General features: G+C 40.2%; 1 protein-coding gene across 1 annotated transcript in view; it reads right to left on the bottom strand.

The window, feature by feature from the left end:
* Positions 1-15,192, bottom strand: part of PTPN22 (protein tyrosine phosphatase, non-receptor type 22) — a 100,895-nt gene extending 85,703 nt beyond the window's left edge. Inside the window, exon 1 of the mRNA XM_018569803.1 lies at positions 15,003-15,192. Within this exon, the coding sequence (XP_018425305.1) occupies positions 15,003-15,089 (87 nt within the window). The 5' untranslated portion in view covers positions 15,090-15,192. The remainder of the gene's footprint in view (positions 1-15,002) is intronic.
* Positions 15,193-18,517: the final 3,325 nt, after the last annotated feature.

Raw genomic sequence — 18,517 nt, 5'->3', positions numbered from 1 at the left:
AATACTAACCTTACGCCAGCACGGACCTCTTCTTAACCGAACTGAGTTCTTTAATCTGTATGAAGTGAATACAGTGTGCAGCATCGCATATCTCACCTAGTTCCTATGCGTTATGTCAGATGCACCACAGTCACTGAAACCCTGTATTAATTGGTTGTGATGAATTCCTGAAATCCCAGGCTACTTAAGTGTGTCCTTACAGCTGAATCTTTCTTCTGTAGTTGCGGCCCATAGCAGGTAACTCCACTTGTTGCTCAGAAGTATTACAAGTTGAGCGCCAGTCACTTTAAAGGTTTTGAAAGATTTTATTACTCCGACAGCTCACATTGGAGAGTGGGTTAAGGGCTACAGACACCTAGGACAGTATAGACTCCAGACTCACCAACCACTTCCTAGCTTCACAGTGCAGAGAGTATTTAAGCCAATGGCGGTGGCACTGTGCACAGCAGAACTTTAGCTGGTTAGCACAGAACTCCTTGGGCAAGACACCAGACTACCTGCAAGGTCTATGCCATGTTCCAACTTCTCAGGCACCTTCCGCAGAGGAAGTAACTCCCTGGTGCTCCTTCCCAGGGACAGCGTCTCCTTCACTGGCAGGACAGCTGTGGGCCCGCCGATACTGAGCCAATCCCTTGGCTGCAGGCCTGGCCAGATTGCACACCACAACACCACTGGCCATGAAACACCTAGTGATTTGCTAGGGAGACACACATATTCATAACACAGCATTATTGGATGTTCTACACTATTGCAAGATCACACCCAGCAGCCAATAGATACAAACAATAGCAGTGAGCTTAGGAGAAAACAAGTGAACAAAATACACAGAAGTACAACATTTTAGTCACGTATAGAGGATTTTACTAACAGTACTAAACTAAGTTACAAAACAGAGATAATGTTGTACTTTTGTACATTCATATTTTCCTACTTGGCAGGAAATGGAAATAAAGGTTTTACCAGAGTGTGTAAAAAGAGAACAGGTTTAAATGCCTTGTGGTCAGCTAACTGTTTTATGGTTATTTGTAATTACACAAGCATGCAATCTCCTATGTGTAAAGGTCAAGTAGTATATACAGCGGTTTTTATAACATCAAAGTAAGCAGTAAAGGTGAAATGTTACCTATTAAAACAACAGAAAACTGTAATGTCTACACCAGTGAATCAATACACTAGATGGACATGTTTGCCAAATTCCAGGTAAATGGGATTCACACAGTGTGTGACTCTGTAGATTTGACAAATCTGTATACAGAGATATTGGAATATTAAGAATTAGTTTTTTTTAACAAAAAAACAATTTACCTGCTAACAAACTAATGTGCTCATCTCTATAAGCTACAACTGACATAGCATTAAACATATATCATGTACGTGTTAAACCATCTTGAGTGAAAGTGGATTTTTTCACTAGAAATGTATAATGGATCATTTTTGTGAAGGCAATATTTATAATATAAAATATTTATAATGTGTCTGCATTTTTGAGGGGGAAATTGATGGGCAAATTCAAAAATTACATATGTGATACAATCTGTCACTAGCACAGAGCACCCCCATGCTTTTTTTTCTGTTTCTTTCAACAGAGTGGAAACACTGTTCATTCTGTTGTGAAATCACACAATATTGTCACTTTGTGGGACAGGTTAGTCTTAGATGGTCATGTAGTTTAAAAAGTGATTGCCCAACAATAGCTAACACTTTTTTAAGTGGTTACAGGAACAGAGGAGATCTTGCAAGTTTGTCTGTCCCTCTTCTTCACTCCTTTCCCCTTATCCATTCATAGAATGCCTTGCATTCATTTAAAAGAAGAATACAAGGCTTTTTGTGAATGGACAAGGGGAGAGGAGGGGGCAGCTATACGACATGATCCTTTACTGTATGAGAGATGGAACTCCCAGCTGGAGCACCGCATGAGGAGCACCATCAAATATATTCGACATCAACAGTAACCGGCAGTTGTTCGAGCATTAGATGCTCATCATTTTGGGAAACTTGTGTTGTTCCCCAAAAATATTTGTTTTTCTGCATTATAAGCACAAAAAAAGCTATATTGACTGACTGGTTATCCCCTACCTCCATATCAATGGCTAAGGTCCTGCCACAACTCCACCGACTCATGCTGATGGACAAACTAGACACAAAATTTAACAAGAAGCGTACAAAGACATTCTTTGACACCTGGTCTACATTTTTAACTACTGAACTGCCCCTGGAACAACTACGCGACACAATGCTTATTTTTCGAAATTCCAAATGGTTTCTTACTGCCAAGCTAGCTAACTCATTAGGTGCTCTCGATGTCCTTTGAGATGATTTGCGAACACTCCCATCCGCTTAGAATTAGTTTCCACGACGTCAAACCCCGAATCACACCTCCTTCCCCAGGAGACTTCTCTTGCACTCATCATCTCTTAACAGTTCGGCTCACTGACCGCGTGAATTTATAGATACTGTGGTTACTCTTCTTTATGACACCAATTGTTATGCCTTCCTTTTTTATACTCTTTTTTTATATGCCTTGTGACTTTGACACTACATGTATGTTGTACTATACTTTGCTCGCAAATAAAAAAAATTTACATGCAAAAAAAAATAAAAAACCTGCGTAGTGTCTCCCTCTGAAAATATAGCCTACTAAACAGAGTGACTAGACATACCCAGTTTCAAAGAACAGTCAGTCAGTTTTAAGAAGTTGTCCCCCCCCCCATAAAAGCATCGCCGAATATGTCCCTTTTTCTAAAATAGCATTCCTTGCTATAACAATAACTAAAAATCCCCTTATTTAAAGAGTGACAATTAAAGTTCTTGTAGCAATAAAGATCAACTTATTATTTATGAAAATGCAAGTCTGTCAAAACACTAACAGGCTTGCTTGGTAAGGTAAAGAACAATGATCATGTGCATAATATAGCAGCCCCTTAAATTCCTGTACCTGTACAAATATAGAAAATGCTCATTGCATTTACATTCACCATATAACTCCAATACATTTGTAGAAAGACAGCTATCCTTTTTCAATAAATAAAAGAAAGTTTTTATGTTTGCGTTTAAATTCACCACATATCTCAATACAATCTCAATAAATAAATTTTTATTATTATTATTATACAGGATTTATATAGCGCCAACAGTTTGCACAGCGTCCTTTCTTAATTAAATTGGGCACATGCAGGTTATATTCAGAGATCTGCAAACCTCTGCCTTTTAAAACTATATGAGTTGATCTGTTGTTTTGCTCTAACTTTCATTAGATTTCATTGTTGCCCTTGAGACCTTCTCATGCTTGGAGTACCTCCATCAAGCCTCATTCTCTACCACCATCATTTCTTCTCACTAGTGTGTCTCTACTTACAATGCAAACCCAGAGAGACGTACCATTTTTCTATATAAATATCCCTTCAAATGAGAAAATAAAGTTTTATGCAACTTCTGCAGTTGGAACTGATCATAGTACAAGAAATTATCTCTTATTGACAATGGCAATGGGATAATATTGTTTAATTATGCATAACATCTCTCTGCAAAACAGGAGCTGAAAATATATGAAATGATCTGAACCACATGAGTAAGCATGTGAGCAAGTATGAAAAAGTTAAGACTTATAATGTATTCATTAAAAGATTCCCTGTGTTTTTAAAGCCAATCCATAGCCCATAAATAAGGCCATGTTTAAATCTAGTTTAACCACTTCCAGCGGGTTCACGTAAATGTGCGTCATCAAAGTGGTTATAACAAGAAGCAGCAGCCGTGTTCTTGGTACCGTTTTAAACAGCCGGCAATTGCTGTTTAAATACAAGTGATCCAGCATCTGTACAGGTGCCAGATCGCTTGTATGGTGCAGCGGTGTGTGTCAGCAATCTACGCCCCCGCCACCGCCTTCCTGGGCTCCACTGTCCCCTGTGTGAGCCTGGGACCGGCACGGCGGGTCTCCCCTGATGGATCGGAGGAGAGATCAGGGGCTTCCAGCCGCTGATCTCCCTTCTGATCACTGGACCTGGAAGTGATGTGCATTACATCACTTCCGGGGTCACTGGGCACATTCTCCAGCTCCTAGAGCAAGAAGAAGAAGCTGGTGAAGCAGATCTCTGCTTTATCAGCTTCTTTGAGATCCCTAGGTGACATTAGGGGTCTGAAAGACTGATGTCTCCATAAAGAGGGCCTGCCACATTATATATGCTATTATATAGGGGGCTTGTTAACCCCCTATGCGATAGCAATAAAGCTGAGTGTAAAAAAAAATTGTAAAAATTAAAGTTACAGAGAAAAAAAATGTCAAGTCCCCCGCACCCCACGTGCACGCACATACAATGCAAACCTGCAATGCGCCTACATGCAAAAACAAAGAGTATGCAAAAACGTAAGAGTAATAATTCTAGGCCCATTAATCACTATTAACACTAAACCGATGAGCCATAAAAGTGTTTAAAGCGTCGCCTATGGGAAATTTTGGTTATTGTAGTTTTTTGCGGTTTCACGGATGGATGCAATTTTAAGGCTAGACATGTTTGGTATCTATTTACCCGGCGTGACCCCATATTTTTTTTTTACCCAAAAATCGGGTATTATATTCGGTTTCTGTGCACTAAATGTAATTGCAACTAGCATCTTTTTATTCTACAGGGCCTCTGCTTTCAGAAAATATATAATTGTTTGTGGGTCTGAAGCTGTTTTCTAGACAAAAACTCCGATTTTATCATGTGTGTGCAAATGTAAGAAATTGCTCTGGGCAGCAAGTGGTTAATCTGATCTAATCTTCTGATGATTTAGATTATGATTTGTCAATGCCAGGAATTTAATACTGTAACTGACATAATACTGTAGCAGAATGAAAAGCTGTGAAGCTTAAATTTGTTGTTGGCAAATAATAAAAAACAAACAAAATAATTTAAAAAAACAAATACGAGTTTTGTAGCTACAATAGGTAGCTATTGCTATCTTTATGCTTCAGGAAAATGATGTGTGAATCTGGGGTTTTCTGGCCCCACTTCTATGCACTGACAGCAAAGATCTCTCAGTTAGATGCAGCTATATATTATCATCTCGTGGCTATTAGATTTAAGTCTATTGCACAACTACTAGGATGCTGTTAGATTTAAGTCTATTGCACAACTGCTGGGACTTTGGAACAATTAAACCAGTCCGGGGTTTACTGAGCTAAGAATCTAACCCTTCTCCATTGAAGTAAGGGCTTTTTGCACTAGAGCTTTCTCTACTTGGATAAATGTAAAATTTACCATGAGTAAAGACAGTTAAGGTGCCTAAAGAGTCTGTAGGTGGGTGGCTGTACAGACACGCTCTGACTGTCCATGGGCCTCAGTGTTGGTTAAATGCTTCATAATTAACTGTTAAGATGGTCTCTGGACAACGTTTATGTTAACCTGCTCAAATGAGGTTCCCCCCACCATACTTGCACAGTATAACCCTACACATACAGAACATTATGATGCACAGGTAATCAGACCCTTATTGCACTGCACATATTAGATCTCCCCTCACACAATAGAGGTCTAGGAATAATATAAAGGGCTTCATTTTAGTATAGCGCTAAATAGATGAAATGGAAAACGTTTTTGGCGTATGTTGCAAATTTATAGTTTCCATATTGTTGATTTTCACAGTTTTGCAAAAAGCACAATTTTTAATCGACAAATACTTTATTAACTTGATACCGTTTTAAGTTTAGCAATTTTAGAGGTTATGTTGTATTTGCCTGTGCTAATAATGATTTTATTTTTTCAAAAATATTGCTGTGGTAAGCAGTTGCACAGTTATGATGGGACAAAATGAGCAATTCCCTCTTTTTTAATTTACAGCTCCTGCGTATCATAAAATTTAAAAAATAAGGAGAATTTTACAAACTTTTAAGGCTATAATAGAAAAAATGGCAAAATTGACTTGATGAGCTGAAGCGACTGAGTTGAAAGAAAATTTTCAGGGTACTAACCAATCTTGTCTAATGCAAATATTACGATTATTATCAATACAAGCCACAAAAAGTAATGACCACTGCTCTCAGGCCCCTATTGTCAGCTAAGCCTCTGGAATACTGGGTGCTGAAGCCGTAAGCTGCTCATCCTGGCTCCAAGTGAAAACCACAAATCTATGATATTAGAGAAAGTAATTGATGAGTGATGATGAGTTATGTATTTATACCTGTGATTCAGGCTGAGCAGATGCTAAAATGCAGTTGTGGAGCTATGAATAGCTATGTTCATATAGGACAGTAGGTCGGCAGAACCCAACATATACAATCCCTTTAGGAAAAGTAGCGGTTAAAGGTCGCTAAAAAATGATTTGAATATTGATGCACTTTAAGGGGTTGTGCTGCTTGAATGTGGGCGTGTCCAGAAATTGTGTACTGCTTTTTTAAGATAGATCTGTCAGTTTTGGGGTAGGGGGAAAAAACAGGTCGTCTCTTTTTACATAATAAATATTTTTTTTACATTATGAGTAGTTTTTTTGAGTGTAATAAATGCCATGATTTCAGTCTTGTGTTTTATTTATGAGCCTGAAGCGATACATTTGTGGGGTTCATTTACTAATCATCAAATCATGTGCAAATAAAATATTTTTTTCAATTCGATTGCACATGATTGGGTATTCAGCATGAACACACATTTACCTTTACTAAGTGAACAGTTTCTTATTATTGAGTAAAATTACCAAAAATTTATTTTCTATATATTCTAGAAGTAAAAAGGAACAAAAATTTTTTTTCAAGTTTAAAAAGTGATTTCAAAATGCGGAAAATGTGCAGGAAAAAAAATGCGTTAAAAGATGTGGCTATTTTTTTATGCAATACTACAAAGACGGAACAAACATTAAAATATTTAAAAAAAGGATTGTAAAAGGCAAGATTTCACTAGGGCTAATTCAGGGGTTTTTTTTTATACTTCTATATGAAAAGGTGTTACAATTATTGTTCTTTACCTCAATATCTGCTTTTCACCATGGTGAACAATTATAGTGGCACTGCGGCACACTATGTGTGCTTTTTTAGCTTATGATTATCCAATCATGTAAAAAGCATGTCCCTGTTTACTTATTAATTTGCACATAATTGGTATTCACACAATTTACTGTGTGAATCTTCTCAGCTCCTTTAGTAAATAAGCCTCATTTTATCTAAAAAAACGTGTATATCTTTTTTGAGAATCAATTTAAAAGTATAATATGACTTATATAGAAAAAAAATGATGATTACAGGTATTTATATAGCGCCGACAATTTACGCAGCACTTTACATAGTTGCACATACACATCAATCCCTACCCTCAAGGAGCTTACAATCTAAGGTATTTTACTACACAAATGCATACACATATTTATAAATACAAAAGCAAAATGTTTTAGAGCACAGTAGCGTGCGAAAAGTACTTGTAGGTTTAGGACAGTGGGCAAGCCAGCTGTATTGGTTGGAAAGGTAGGGCATATTGGTTGGGGGGCATGAGTGAGGAGATTGTAGGTTGGGTGGGGTGGTGGGGAAGGAATTTGTGAGGGTAAAGGGAAAAAGGGAGAAGAGAAAGAGCTAAAGAAAAAGATAGAAAAAAATAGGAAAAAAAGGGGGTGGGGGAGTTGTAGGTGTTAAAGAGGGAATTGGGTGTAGGGTAGTCAGCTGTGTATGTTTTCCAATTGTGTTGGATTGTTATGTGCAAAGATAAGTACTCATGTAGGAACTGACAGTGACAAAAGTTGGTGACCAGAATAGTCTTCCAAAAATTAAAAAAAAATCTCTTTAGGGAAACAGGAGGCATAACAACAGCACTATTTGAATGCACATGGAAAACTAGGCCTGCACTGTACACGTTGAACTTCCATCTACGTTTAGCTTGGGTTTATGGAACACACACATTTGCTCGCATAAGCGGGCACATGTTCCATATGGACCCTTGTGGCCCAATCCTTCTCTTGTTTATTTTATTTAATACTTCGTCATAATTGATGTTAGAAATTGCTCAACTCTCCTGTACCTATCTTCATCATTATCATTTATAGTACAGTTAATGTTATATTTTGTACTATTCACTGTACAATATGTCTTACCAATCCAGGTGAACATTCTTTATATTTACAGTTACGGATATATGATCTATGTTCAGCTAAAGTCAAGCATTTTGTTGTTAGATCCTTTCCTTCTCTTTCTATATCATCAAAGTGAGAACAGAAGTATGTTTGGCAGCTATTTTTCGGATCATAATGTTTTCTTCATATTTAGTTTGTGCCCTGATTAATGTCATCTGACATTTGAGTAAGGGAGTGAATATCTGTACACAGCTTTATATTGATGTCATGGGAAAAAAATCAAACTGCCAGCTTAACCCCATGACTGCTGTTACATGGTGCATGCAGTGTAAATAAATCAAACCTTTGCATAATTACTGACCTCCAAAGAAAATAATAAAATGGTTAAATGAACTGTGAATGGCTTGCTATGCTGGATTGGGATGATGATAAAGGGTCAGGCTACCAATATTTATATCACAGTTTCTGGTTTTCTCTATGGAGGATGAAACATCCTAGACGAAGCCCCATCTCTGCCCGTCTGCTTTGTCTTCTTGTTCCGCTGGCTGCAGTAGAGAGAGCCTCAAACCATTTGCTGCATTCTCCATTATTTAAAATAACAGGGAAAGTGAGAGGGAGACCTTTATATGTGGACACTCACATAATGCAGACTTGCAAATTGAGCAGCAGAGAGAGAAAAAAAATGCGTTGAAGGGTCAGTTACTCAGTAACTCCAAAACAACTGTCTGAGAGAGAAATTCCCCTCACTTTGGGAAAATTCCTTTAACTTCCTGTTGTGTCTCCATGACAGCAAGTGAAGGTAAATTTTCTTAGAGATACATAGACAGAAATCAATAACCTAGGGATAGGCAACCTTGGCACTCCAGCCCTTGTGGAACTACAAGTCCCATGGGGCATTGATAGACTCTGACATGCATGACTCCCAAAGCATGATGGGTTTTTTTTAGTTTCAACACAGCTGGAATGCTTAGGGTTTCTACTCCTGAAAAAACCTGATAGGGGTTTTAACCCTTTTGACTATACTGTATATACTTTACTTTAATTAGATATACTATACTGGCTACCTGCAGATCTCTATAGCGGTGGCTACAAGTGAGTTTTAGTACCCTTTGATGCATACGGCAGCCTTTCTGCTACTTGTCTGCTTTGTAATACCTGGCATCTGTGTTATATACTTCTCATGATGCCAGTTAGTCCAATTTGTATCATTTCTTTATAGTGTTTTAATATTAACAAACGTTTTTTATGTGCTGTTTCCCTATCTGCCATGCCTCGCTGTCATATGTTATGTGTGGAAGTAGCTGATAAGCTAAAATTGCTTTAGATATTCATATCCGCATAAGGACATAGGCCTTATAGTGTGGCGAAACCCGAACTGTGTCCATAGCAAAAAGATTGTCACTTTTATGTCCCCTTAAGTTGATTGTTTGCTATGGGCACTCTGTTCTTATTTTAAACAAATTCATACATGATTGTGCGATGACATGTACATAATTTTCAGCAATACTTCATGAAAAAACACTCCTAACTACTTTTATTCTCTGGCTTGGAACAAGTATGCTCATAAAAACGTCTAACTTTTCTCCTACGTTCCTGATGTGTATACAGTTTCCAGATCGGTGACATGGAAAATATTGAAGTCAAAGGGTTAAAGTGACATTCAATTCAGAAGTTACATATTAAAAATACATTTAAGTACCCTATTTATTATCAAACATCTATCTTATTTGTGTATCACTCAGCTGTAGATCCTCAAATCATCTCTGAATTCATGCTGACACTGTCCTTCCTTCACAAGGGTGGCTACTTTTGTTCCCCTTGGTCCCAGTGTGTGTTGTAAAGTAGTCACCACTCCAAGCTCATTCCTGTGATGCACTACAATCTCAATATAAATGAGTAAACTAAATGTGACCTTGTAGTCCATCATGAGAGTGATCTCGGAGTAGTGGCTACTTTGCAACACACACACGGACCATGAGGAAGAAAAGTAGTCACCGTTCAGAAGGAAGGACAGTGTCAGCACTAATTCAGAGATGATTTGAGGATTTACAGCCGAGTGATACACAAATAAGATTTTTGTTTTTGTTAATAGTTAAGGTACTTGAATGCATTTTTGAGATTTAACTCCTGAGTTAAGTGTCACTTTATTTGATGATTATTCTAGCTTTAGTGACCAAATAATCAGGATTTTATTAAGACAGGAGGCAAATATGTTGCATAACTCTCCTTACTGATTCCTCATAGCAGCAAAGAAACATAACAGAAAAGAGAAATAACCAATAGTAGCACAAAGCATTTTATAAAGTCCGCCTATTAAAGGAGAACTATGAGGTGAGTGCTTTTCACTCCCGTCATAGTTCTAGCCGACCTGTGACAATGAGACTGTCACAGGTCGGCTCAGTAGATCGGTAAGTGAGCGAACACATACCAGCGTTCGCTCACTTCTCGATTCTGTCACGGCTCTCTGCCGTGACAAGGGAGGGGCTGGATTCCCCCCTCCCTGCTCCGATCCGCCAGCGCTGACTGGCAGAACGGATAGGCAGAGCCAGCTGTCAGTCACGCAGCTGGGCGGATCCCGGCACAATTAGTGTAGGATTAAGTCTATGCAATGTCTATAGCTTAACTAGAAATAGACCCTCTCGCCACTGGCGGAACTACCAGGGTCGCAATTGCGACCTGGCCCTGGCGGTTCGCCTGTTGGGGGAGCCTAGCATTGCTGTATAAAGTACTGCTGAGATTTGTAGTCCTCTATATAGGGTCCCATGCTGCATTGCTATATAGCACTACAAATACCAACTGTACTTTATACAGCATGTCAATCAGTTGGGCTACAAAAAACAATGATTTTATTTATTAACTTACCTTGACCTCTTCTGGCTGTTTTCTGGAGGTGGAGGCTGCAGAAAAACACACCAGTGTGTGTGTGTATCCATCTCAGACAGCGCACCCGTGTACTCAGGTGGCTGTTTGCTGGGTCCTCACGGCCGAGGCCCAGGGCTACCCCCTGAAGGGTCTGCCGGATACTCCCTCCACAGTATCCGGCGCAGAGATGAGCGGGCCCGCCGGCTGCCGGATACCAATGTGATCATCGGACACTCCCAGATAGCACCGGATACCGATGCGGTGCTATCCGGCGGCCGGACACCGGCGGCCCCCCCCATCTCTGCCCCGGGGCTGTGTTAGATCAGATACTGGGCCCCCCTTTAGGCTCAGGCCCTGGGGCGGCTGCACCGGTGGTAGGTCCGCCCCTGCGCTCTGCCACCTGCAGCATGTACGGGCGGCTGTGCAGCAGGGCTGGAGAGGCTGTCTCTAGTCCCATAGAATGTGCTGCAGGCACTGCCAGGCAGCACATTTTGCTGTGTGAGGACCCTCTCCACTTAGCCCTGCCCGCTGGCCACCGAGACACACGGAAGAGGGCCCTGCAGCATAGGGAAGGTAAGTCTGGAGTGGGAAGGGGGGGCGCGCGGAGGGGGGGGGGATGCTGGTGGTATTCTGCATAGCTGACTTTTATTATTGCTAGGACTTGTAGTCCCGCATAGCTGGTGGTATTCTGCATTGCTGTATGAGGATTATACAACAATGAAGAATAGCACCAACTATGTAGGACTACAAGTCCTCGCAACGCATTATATTAGGGATAGTAGGGATACACCACTGCCAATACTGGGCATTTTCACAAGTACTCATACTCGTGAAAATGCCCCGATCGATACTAAATGCAGATACCGGCGCTCTGCCGAGAACGCCGATGTAGTCGAATTTGCCGACCTCAGGATCTGCGCTTGCGCACAGACCAGTATTATCGAGGAAACGGGGATTTATTTACAAAGTATTTTGTTTAAATTGTTAATTGTGACCGTTAATAATATTCCATCCATCATTTACTGCCATGCATGGCATATTATTAACGGTCACAATTAACCATTACAAACGAATACTTTGTAAATAAATGCCGGTTTCCTCGTTAATCCAATCTGTGCATAAGCGCAGATACTGGGTTAGCGTTCTCGACAGAACACCGGCACTAACATTTTAAACAAGCGGCTGCCTGAGGTCCCGTGCTTGCTGGGGACTTTGGCAGCCTTCCTGTTAACCATGTGGTGCCATGGCAGTGGGGGGTTGGGGCCCTTCATGGTTTCTTGCACCGGGGCCCTGAAGGTTCTAGTTATGCCTCTGCCTCTTGCTGTTTAATTTACGCCACTAAAATAAAAATAAATAAGTATAAACAATGCAATTCACATGCTTTCCAGTAAAAATAAATTTGCTTTCCAGTAAATAATGCAAGGGGAACATGTTGTAAGTGTCCCCCACTACAGGCATACACGTTGCACTAGTGGTGGTTAGCTCTCTTGATGTAAGTAGTCTCAAGTGCAACCCTAAAGATCACCAAAGGGCCACACATAGCTTTCTGTAGCATTACATCCACTGAATATTGTCAGAGACTGCAGACATAGAATAGGAGATGGTCAGGGACCGGAGACATACAACAGGATATGGTCTAGACATGTGCACTGCCAAAAAATTTGTTTAGTTTAGTTTCGTTTTAAATTCGGATTTGTGTTATTTCGTTTTTCGGGATTCGGGTGTGATTTGGATTCGGAATTTGGATTCGGACGAAATTCGGTAGCGGTAGGTCGAACGTTCGTTTTGTTTTCTGTTCTTATTCGTTTCGTTCGTTCGTGACATTTGAGGGGGAAAAATACTTTTCTCCTTCTCTAATGTCACTTTGCTCCAACGAACGAAACGAATAAGAACAGAAAACGAAACGAACGTTCGACCTACCGCTACCGAATTTCGGAAATGGAAATTCGGATTCGTTTCCATTCGTTATGTCTGTAATTCAGAATTCGGATACATCCGAATGTCCGAATTTCCGAAAATTCGTCCGAATTTCGATTCGGGACGAAACGAATCGCACATGTCTAATGGTCAGGGACTGCAGACGTACAACAGGAGATGGTCAGAGACTGCACAGGATATGTCTCTTACAATTTTAATTGCTTTTACTTGGGTTAGGGTTTCTTGGCTTTTTAAAGGTTAACATTTCTACTTGCTGCTCCTTCTTTGTATTGTTAGGAGGGGTTGTTAGGGGTTTGTTCATAATCATTTGTAAAGTTCATTTGAGTACTGCCTAACACAGCATTAAAAGCCTGGCTTGTGCATTGTGGTTTAATGAAATTAATGAGAGAAACGCAATCCTCAAATTTCAGTCCTACATTTTCCATAAGGACAGATCACTGTGAAGGTGCTCCGAATCCTGGAATCAGCCATTTTGCTGCAACAAAACATCTAAAAGGTAAGAAATATTCTTAAACATGATTCTTATTACGCTGTGTGAATAGGAACACACAACGAACATATAGAGGGGCTATGACACTCAATGACTAGAGACACATTACATGAAGCTGCTAGACATCACAGCTATTTGATGTCTAGGTGGATCCGCATTTTTAATGCCCCACAAAAGCTAAAACAGCAGCCGCTCAGGAATGTATACAGACAGCAATGCTTCACATCATAGCAAATTATGAACAACTTGTCGGTAGCCATTTGTCCAACACAACCATTGCAATCAATGGCAATCAATCAGTGGATACATCATTGTGGAGCGGTATTGTAAATGAAAATCCCCATTGGGATTAAAAAAAGCAGAAAAGGATGTTGGCAGTATTGCTTCCTGAATGCCAGGCAGCCGCTGTTCTGCCTCCCCCCAGAAAAGCAATCCACTGTAGATCACTTTTCAGAGGGACAGTGGAGTCAGCTGCTTGTCTGACTGAGGCCTAAGAAAAAAACAGATTATTGCTTGAAGGGGCCCCAAGGGTCACACAATAAGTGTTCAAAGGAACTCAGAGTGACAGGACGTTACACATATTGATAATAGACAGAAGTGCTTATTGTGAAGCAGATGCCCTATTGCTGCTCAAACAGGCAGCCAGCTGACCTTTACTGTACGTACATGGTTTTGAAAGCACCATTGCATCCTGCATTGCCAGGCACAATGTACTCATTAAACTATCCTAAGGAACACAGTCCACTTTGTCCACTCTCAATGTGATTTTATAGTTACTGAGGATAACTAAGGAGGGGATTAACTAAATAATTATAAATAATAAATGCATATTCCAACCATGCAAACCTATGTTCACATCAAAGACCATTCTGTGTAAATGAAACACAAAGGACTGTCCTGTTCATGTATATAAGTTCTCCAGGCTTATAGTGTCTTTAGTAAGGCCTGCCATTTTCATAGTCAGCTAGCTGTGGAAAAAACATAAGCTTGGCTAGTTATATTTGGGTAGTGTGGTGGTTTAAAAAATTGCAGAGTAATGGGCCTGGAAAGTCAAATACTTAGATCTTCAGACTTCTGAGGATGTTTAGGAATCAGGGTTTAGGAATTAAGGAATTCTTCCATTTACCTTGTTTAATACAGTGAAGGGCATTTATCAAAACTGGAGCAGACAAAATCTGGAGCAGCTGTGCATGGCAACCAATCAGCTTCCCTCTTTCATTTGCAAATCTTAATTGAACAAACTGAAGAGAGAGGCTGATTGGTTGCCCTGCACAACTGATCCACATTTTGTCTGCTCCAGCTTGGATAAATTCCCCCCCCCCAAGAGTGTTTTCACTGCGAACAATGGGGCACGGTGTCCAGTTGGGGAACATGGAGAACTTAGATGCTTTCAGAAAACTATCCATCTACAGAAGGTTGTACATAGTTTGATCTGTGAAAGCTACAACAGTTATCAACTACTACGTATTGTGAGGGCCTACCTAAATAATCCCCTCCAATAATATCTAGTCAGTGAGGCCCTCATATTACACAACTGCTTTCAGGTTTCATTAAACTAGAGGCTTAAGACTGGTCTTTGCATAGCAAGCCACGAGTTCAGAACTTTAACATACAGACAACATTATACACAAAGGTATACCTAAACAGCCAGTATTGGTGTATTTATGAAATTAAATAATAATCTTACCATGAAATCATTAGCAAATCCATCTGTGTTTTCTTTCTTTCTCAGGTAGCCATCAAGGTAACGCTGAAGAACCTCCCTCTGCTCCATGTTGTGAGGCCGGCAGAAAATATCGTCACATTAAGTCGATTTTTAATGAGACCACTCTGCAGATGCGAGGAGTGTGGTTAACAAACATCTCGGCAGAAAGAAACAAGTATAAAGTCTTAAGCGGAAGCTATTACTGACAGCTACTTGTGGTCATGCAAGAAACTAACAGGGTCCTATTGCCTTCCACTTTTGCCAAAAGGTTTCATTACGTTAAAAATGTCTTATTTATATTCTATGATAGCTGTGAAACAACAAAACCTACTACTGATGCTACTTACATTCTGAACATGAATCTTTGCTGATAATATTGTTACCTTTTCCTCTATCTCATAAACAATGTGTTCATTGTTGATACTCAGGGGGAAATTACGCTTTTGAATATACAGGCATGCTGTTTTACAGTTAAGTAAAATATGTGTGTATGTAAGCAAGTATTTAGGTTGGATACACAATAAAGCCGCAAAATCTTGTTTTTTCTTTTATACTGTGTTACAATAGACATATACATTGTATAATGGGAACATATGAGTATATGAAAATGGGGGCCATTACTTTTATACTTTCATATAGCCTTAAAGAAGAACGCCATGATTTTTTTAAATTAACCCTTGCAGTGGGCTACCCCCGCACTGCAAAGGTTAACTGCTCGATCATGTCTGGGTTTAAAAAACAAAGATATACTCACCCAAAGCTCAGAGCTGACTTCTTCTTAGACCGGTCCTTACAATGTCTCTCGGAGCTTCGGGTGAGTATATTTTTGTTATTTTAGCAGCTAGACAAAAACGAGCACTTAAGGGTTAATTTAAAAAATCCTGAAGTTCTTCTTTAAGTTGGCCATACGCTGAATGTTTTTTTTTTGCATCCAGCCTCTTGGACTGAATGAGAAATAATGCTTAATTTCCCCATCCACACTAAACAGTGTGGGTGAAGGAATCTGCCCTGACATGCTATTGCATTCTGACAGCAATGGATGTACCACTGTCAGAATATCCAAACTGCAGAGACAGCCAGGAAACTAGCATTTTCCTGGCTGTCTCTGAAGGAGATTAGCACTAGAAGGTAATGTAGCAATCTCACTACAGTGTTCACTTCGGACAAATAAAAAACGCGTTGCTACCCCTGGACTGCAAGGGTTAAGTACTCACTTTGTCTAGGGGACTCAAATAAAGCAGATTTACTTATCTGATCCTGGCTCCCAAGGTGATCAGTTCTTCCCCCCCTCCACTCTGGCTATGGAGCGTCCTCACACGTAATGCAGGTCAATGGGCCTGCATAAGACGTGATGACATCCGCGGTCCTTAAACCAGCTGAGCCCAGGGGAGAAGAGGTTGTGGGGACTGGTCTAGCAGTCCGGATGCAGCCGGGATCAGGTAAGTAATTCTGCTTTATTCCAGCCCATAGACCAAAAAGGACACTTAACCCTTGCCGTGCAGGGGTAGCCTTAATGTAAGGGTAGGTCTTCTTTAATGCCTTCCTCCCCAGCAGCATCTGCTTTTCTCCCTTTAGCTCCTACTCACCTATATTGGGCTGCCTGGAGTGAGGAAACTCCAGGTGCCCTTGTCAGAGCTTTCACAGGGATGAGGACTCTCCCCACCCGAATGTGACAGTGCTGGACCAATCATCAGGCACCAGTGGTGTTACGTGAGAGCAAAAGGAATAAGTCACATGCCCCTTCATATCAGGACATACAGTGTCATTTCTTTGTTCAGAGTGACTAAAAGGAGTACTAGGGAAGTGAAGGAAAGGTGATTGTGTGCAGTTTGGAAGGGTGTATTAAAGCAGACTTGTTGCTTTTACTGCATGAGCAAAACACGGGTTTAAGCTGGCTATACACTTCATGTTTTAGCTCATTCCACCCGATTCCCCCATCCACGCTAAAGAGCGTACATGGGGGGGCATCTCCTCTGATAAGCTATTGATACACTTTGATATACAGTATCTGGTCCAGTGAGTGAACTGAGAACTTTATGTGTGTCAGCTGCCTTGTAAGTGTTCCACTTTTACATATACAATCTATCTTCTCAGTGTATTGTATTTCTAACTACTCTGAAAGATTCTGTTTCTTGTCTTTGACTTGCTGCACTTTCTGTTTCATCCCTTGGGGGCTAGCCGCATATTCAACTTGTTGAGCCTTAAACTAGGCAATTGTCTTTAGATTTACTAGAAATGTGAACTCTTTCTGTTTATACACTTCCCAAAACTTGTAAAAACAAATAGTACCTACTATTCAAGTGAAATACACTTCAGTAGGAAATATGCAAATGGTAGAAATAGAACAGCTTTCAGCCTACACACATTTTTAAAGTGTCCCCCACTATATACTTACACAATATGTAAAAAAAAAAAAAAAGAAGAAGATTTTATGCAGAGGTACGTCTTGTCAAATAAACCCCCTGAGGATGCAGGAGCAAGCTGCCAATATAAAATACTACTCTAATAATTTTTTTTAACATACATATACTGTCACGAAAACACCATATCATTATGTATTGCAATATATTGCTACTTTTTAAAATGCATGGTAAAGTGTACTGAGTCATAGTGCACAAAGTCAACGCTATCTATTTAGCAATTAAGTATTTTCTCTATACTACCTTCAAACTACAAAGGATGACCAAGGAGGGCATTAACTAGAAGTTAAATCAAATATTCCATCCAGGACTGTGCAGGAGTATATTCTACACAAGATTTGGGATCCACAGCTTTACCAGGTTCCCATGGGAGGTCCAAGATACATCACTAGCACCTACCAAGCAAGACAGAAGTCATGGTCTAAGGTTTTCCTACCTTTTCTTTTTTCAACTGGTAATGCGTTTTTTAGATTTTTACTAAAAGGGTTTTTTCCACAAAAGGTTGAAGAGTTTGGAGAAGGCAGGAGAATTGGATAATCTAATAGGTAGTTTGCTATTGCAAAGTGTAATAGCCAATAGGAATCTAGCTATGCATTCCTATGGTGTTTTTTTTTTATTCTGACGGCGTACACCAGTGGTTTTCAACCTGTGGGTCGCTGTGTGATTTCTGCTGTGCTAGGTGAGAGTCCTCCTGAGCCCTCTCCTCTCCTAGCGCAGCAGTGTCAGTTCTGCCATGTATAAATACACCATGTATAAATACCATGTATAAATACATAAATGGTCCATATAGTGTGCTTGGTGCCAGATGTCGCTGCAGCAGCCATGTCGTCCCTAAATTTTACCGTTGGGGGGGGGTCACCACAACTTGGCAAATGTTACCAAGGGGTCCCGGGCCTAGAAAGGTTGAGAACCACCGATCTAGGACAACATAGCTGAACTGAAAAGTGAGCTGAATTGCAGAATGTTCCCAAATCAGCTATTTTGGGCTAGACTGTTTACTTCTCCTGCCTTTTCCAAACTCTTCACCTTTTGTGAATAACCCTGTAAGTGTTTTTACATAGGGGGGGGGGGGGGGGT

Source organism: Nanorana parkeri, unplaced genomic scaffold (assembly GCF_000935625.1).
Source record: "Nanorana parkeri isolate BGI_ZX_2015 unplaced genomic scaffold, ASM93562v1 scaffold1401, whole genome shotgun sequence".
Classification (NCBI taxonomy): Eukaryota; Metazoa; Chordata; class Amphibia; order Anura; family Dicroglossidae; genus Nanorana; species Nanorana parkeri.
This window is presented reverse-complemented; position numbering and strand designations above follow the sequence as displayed.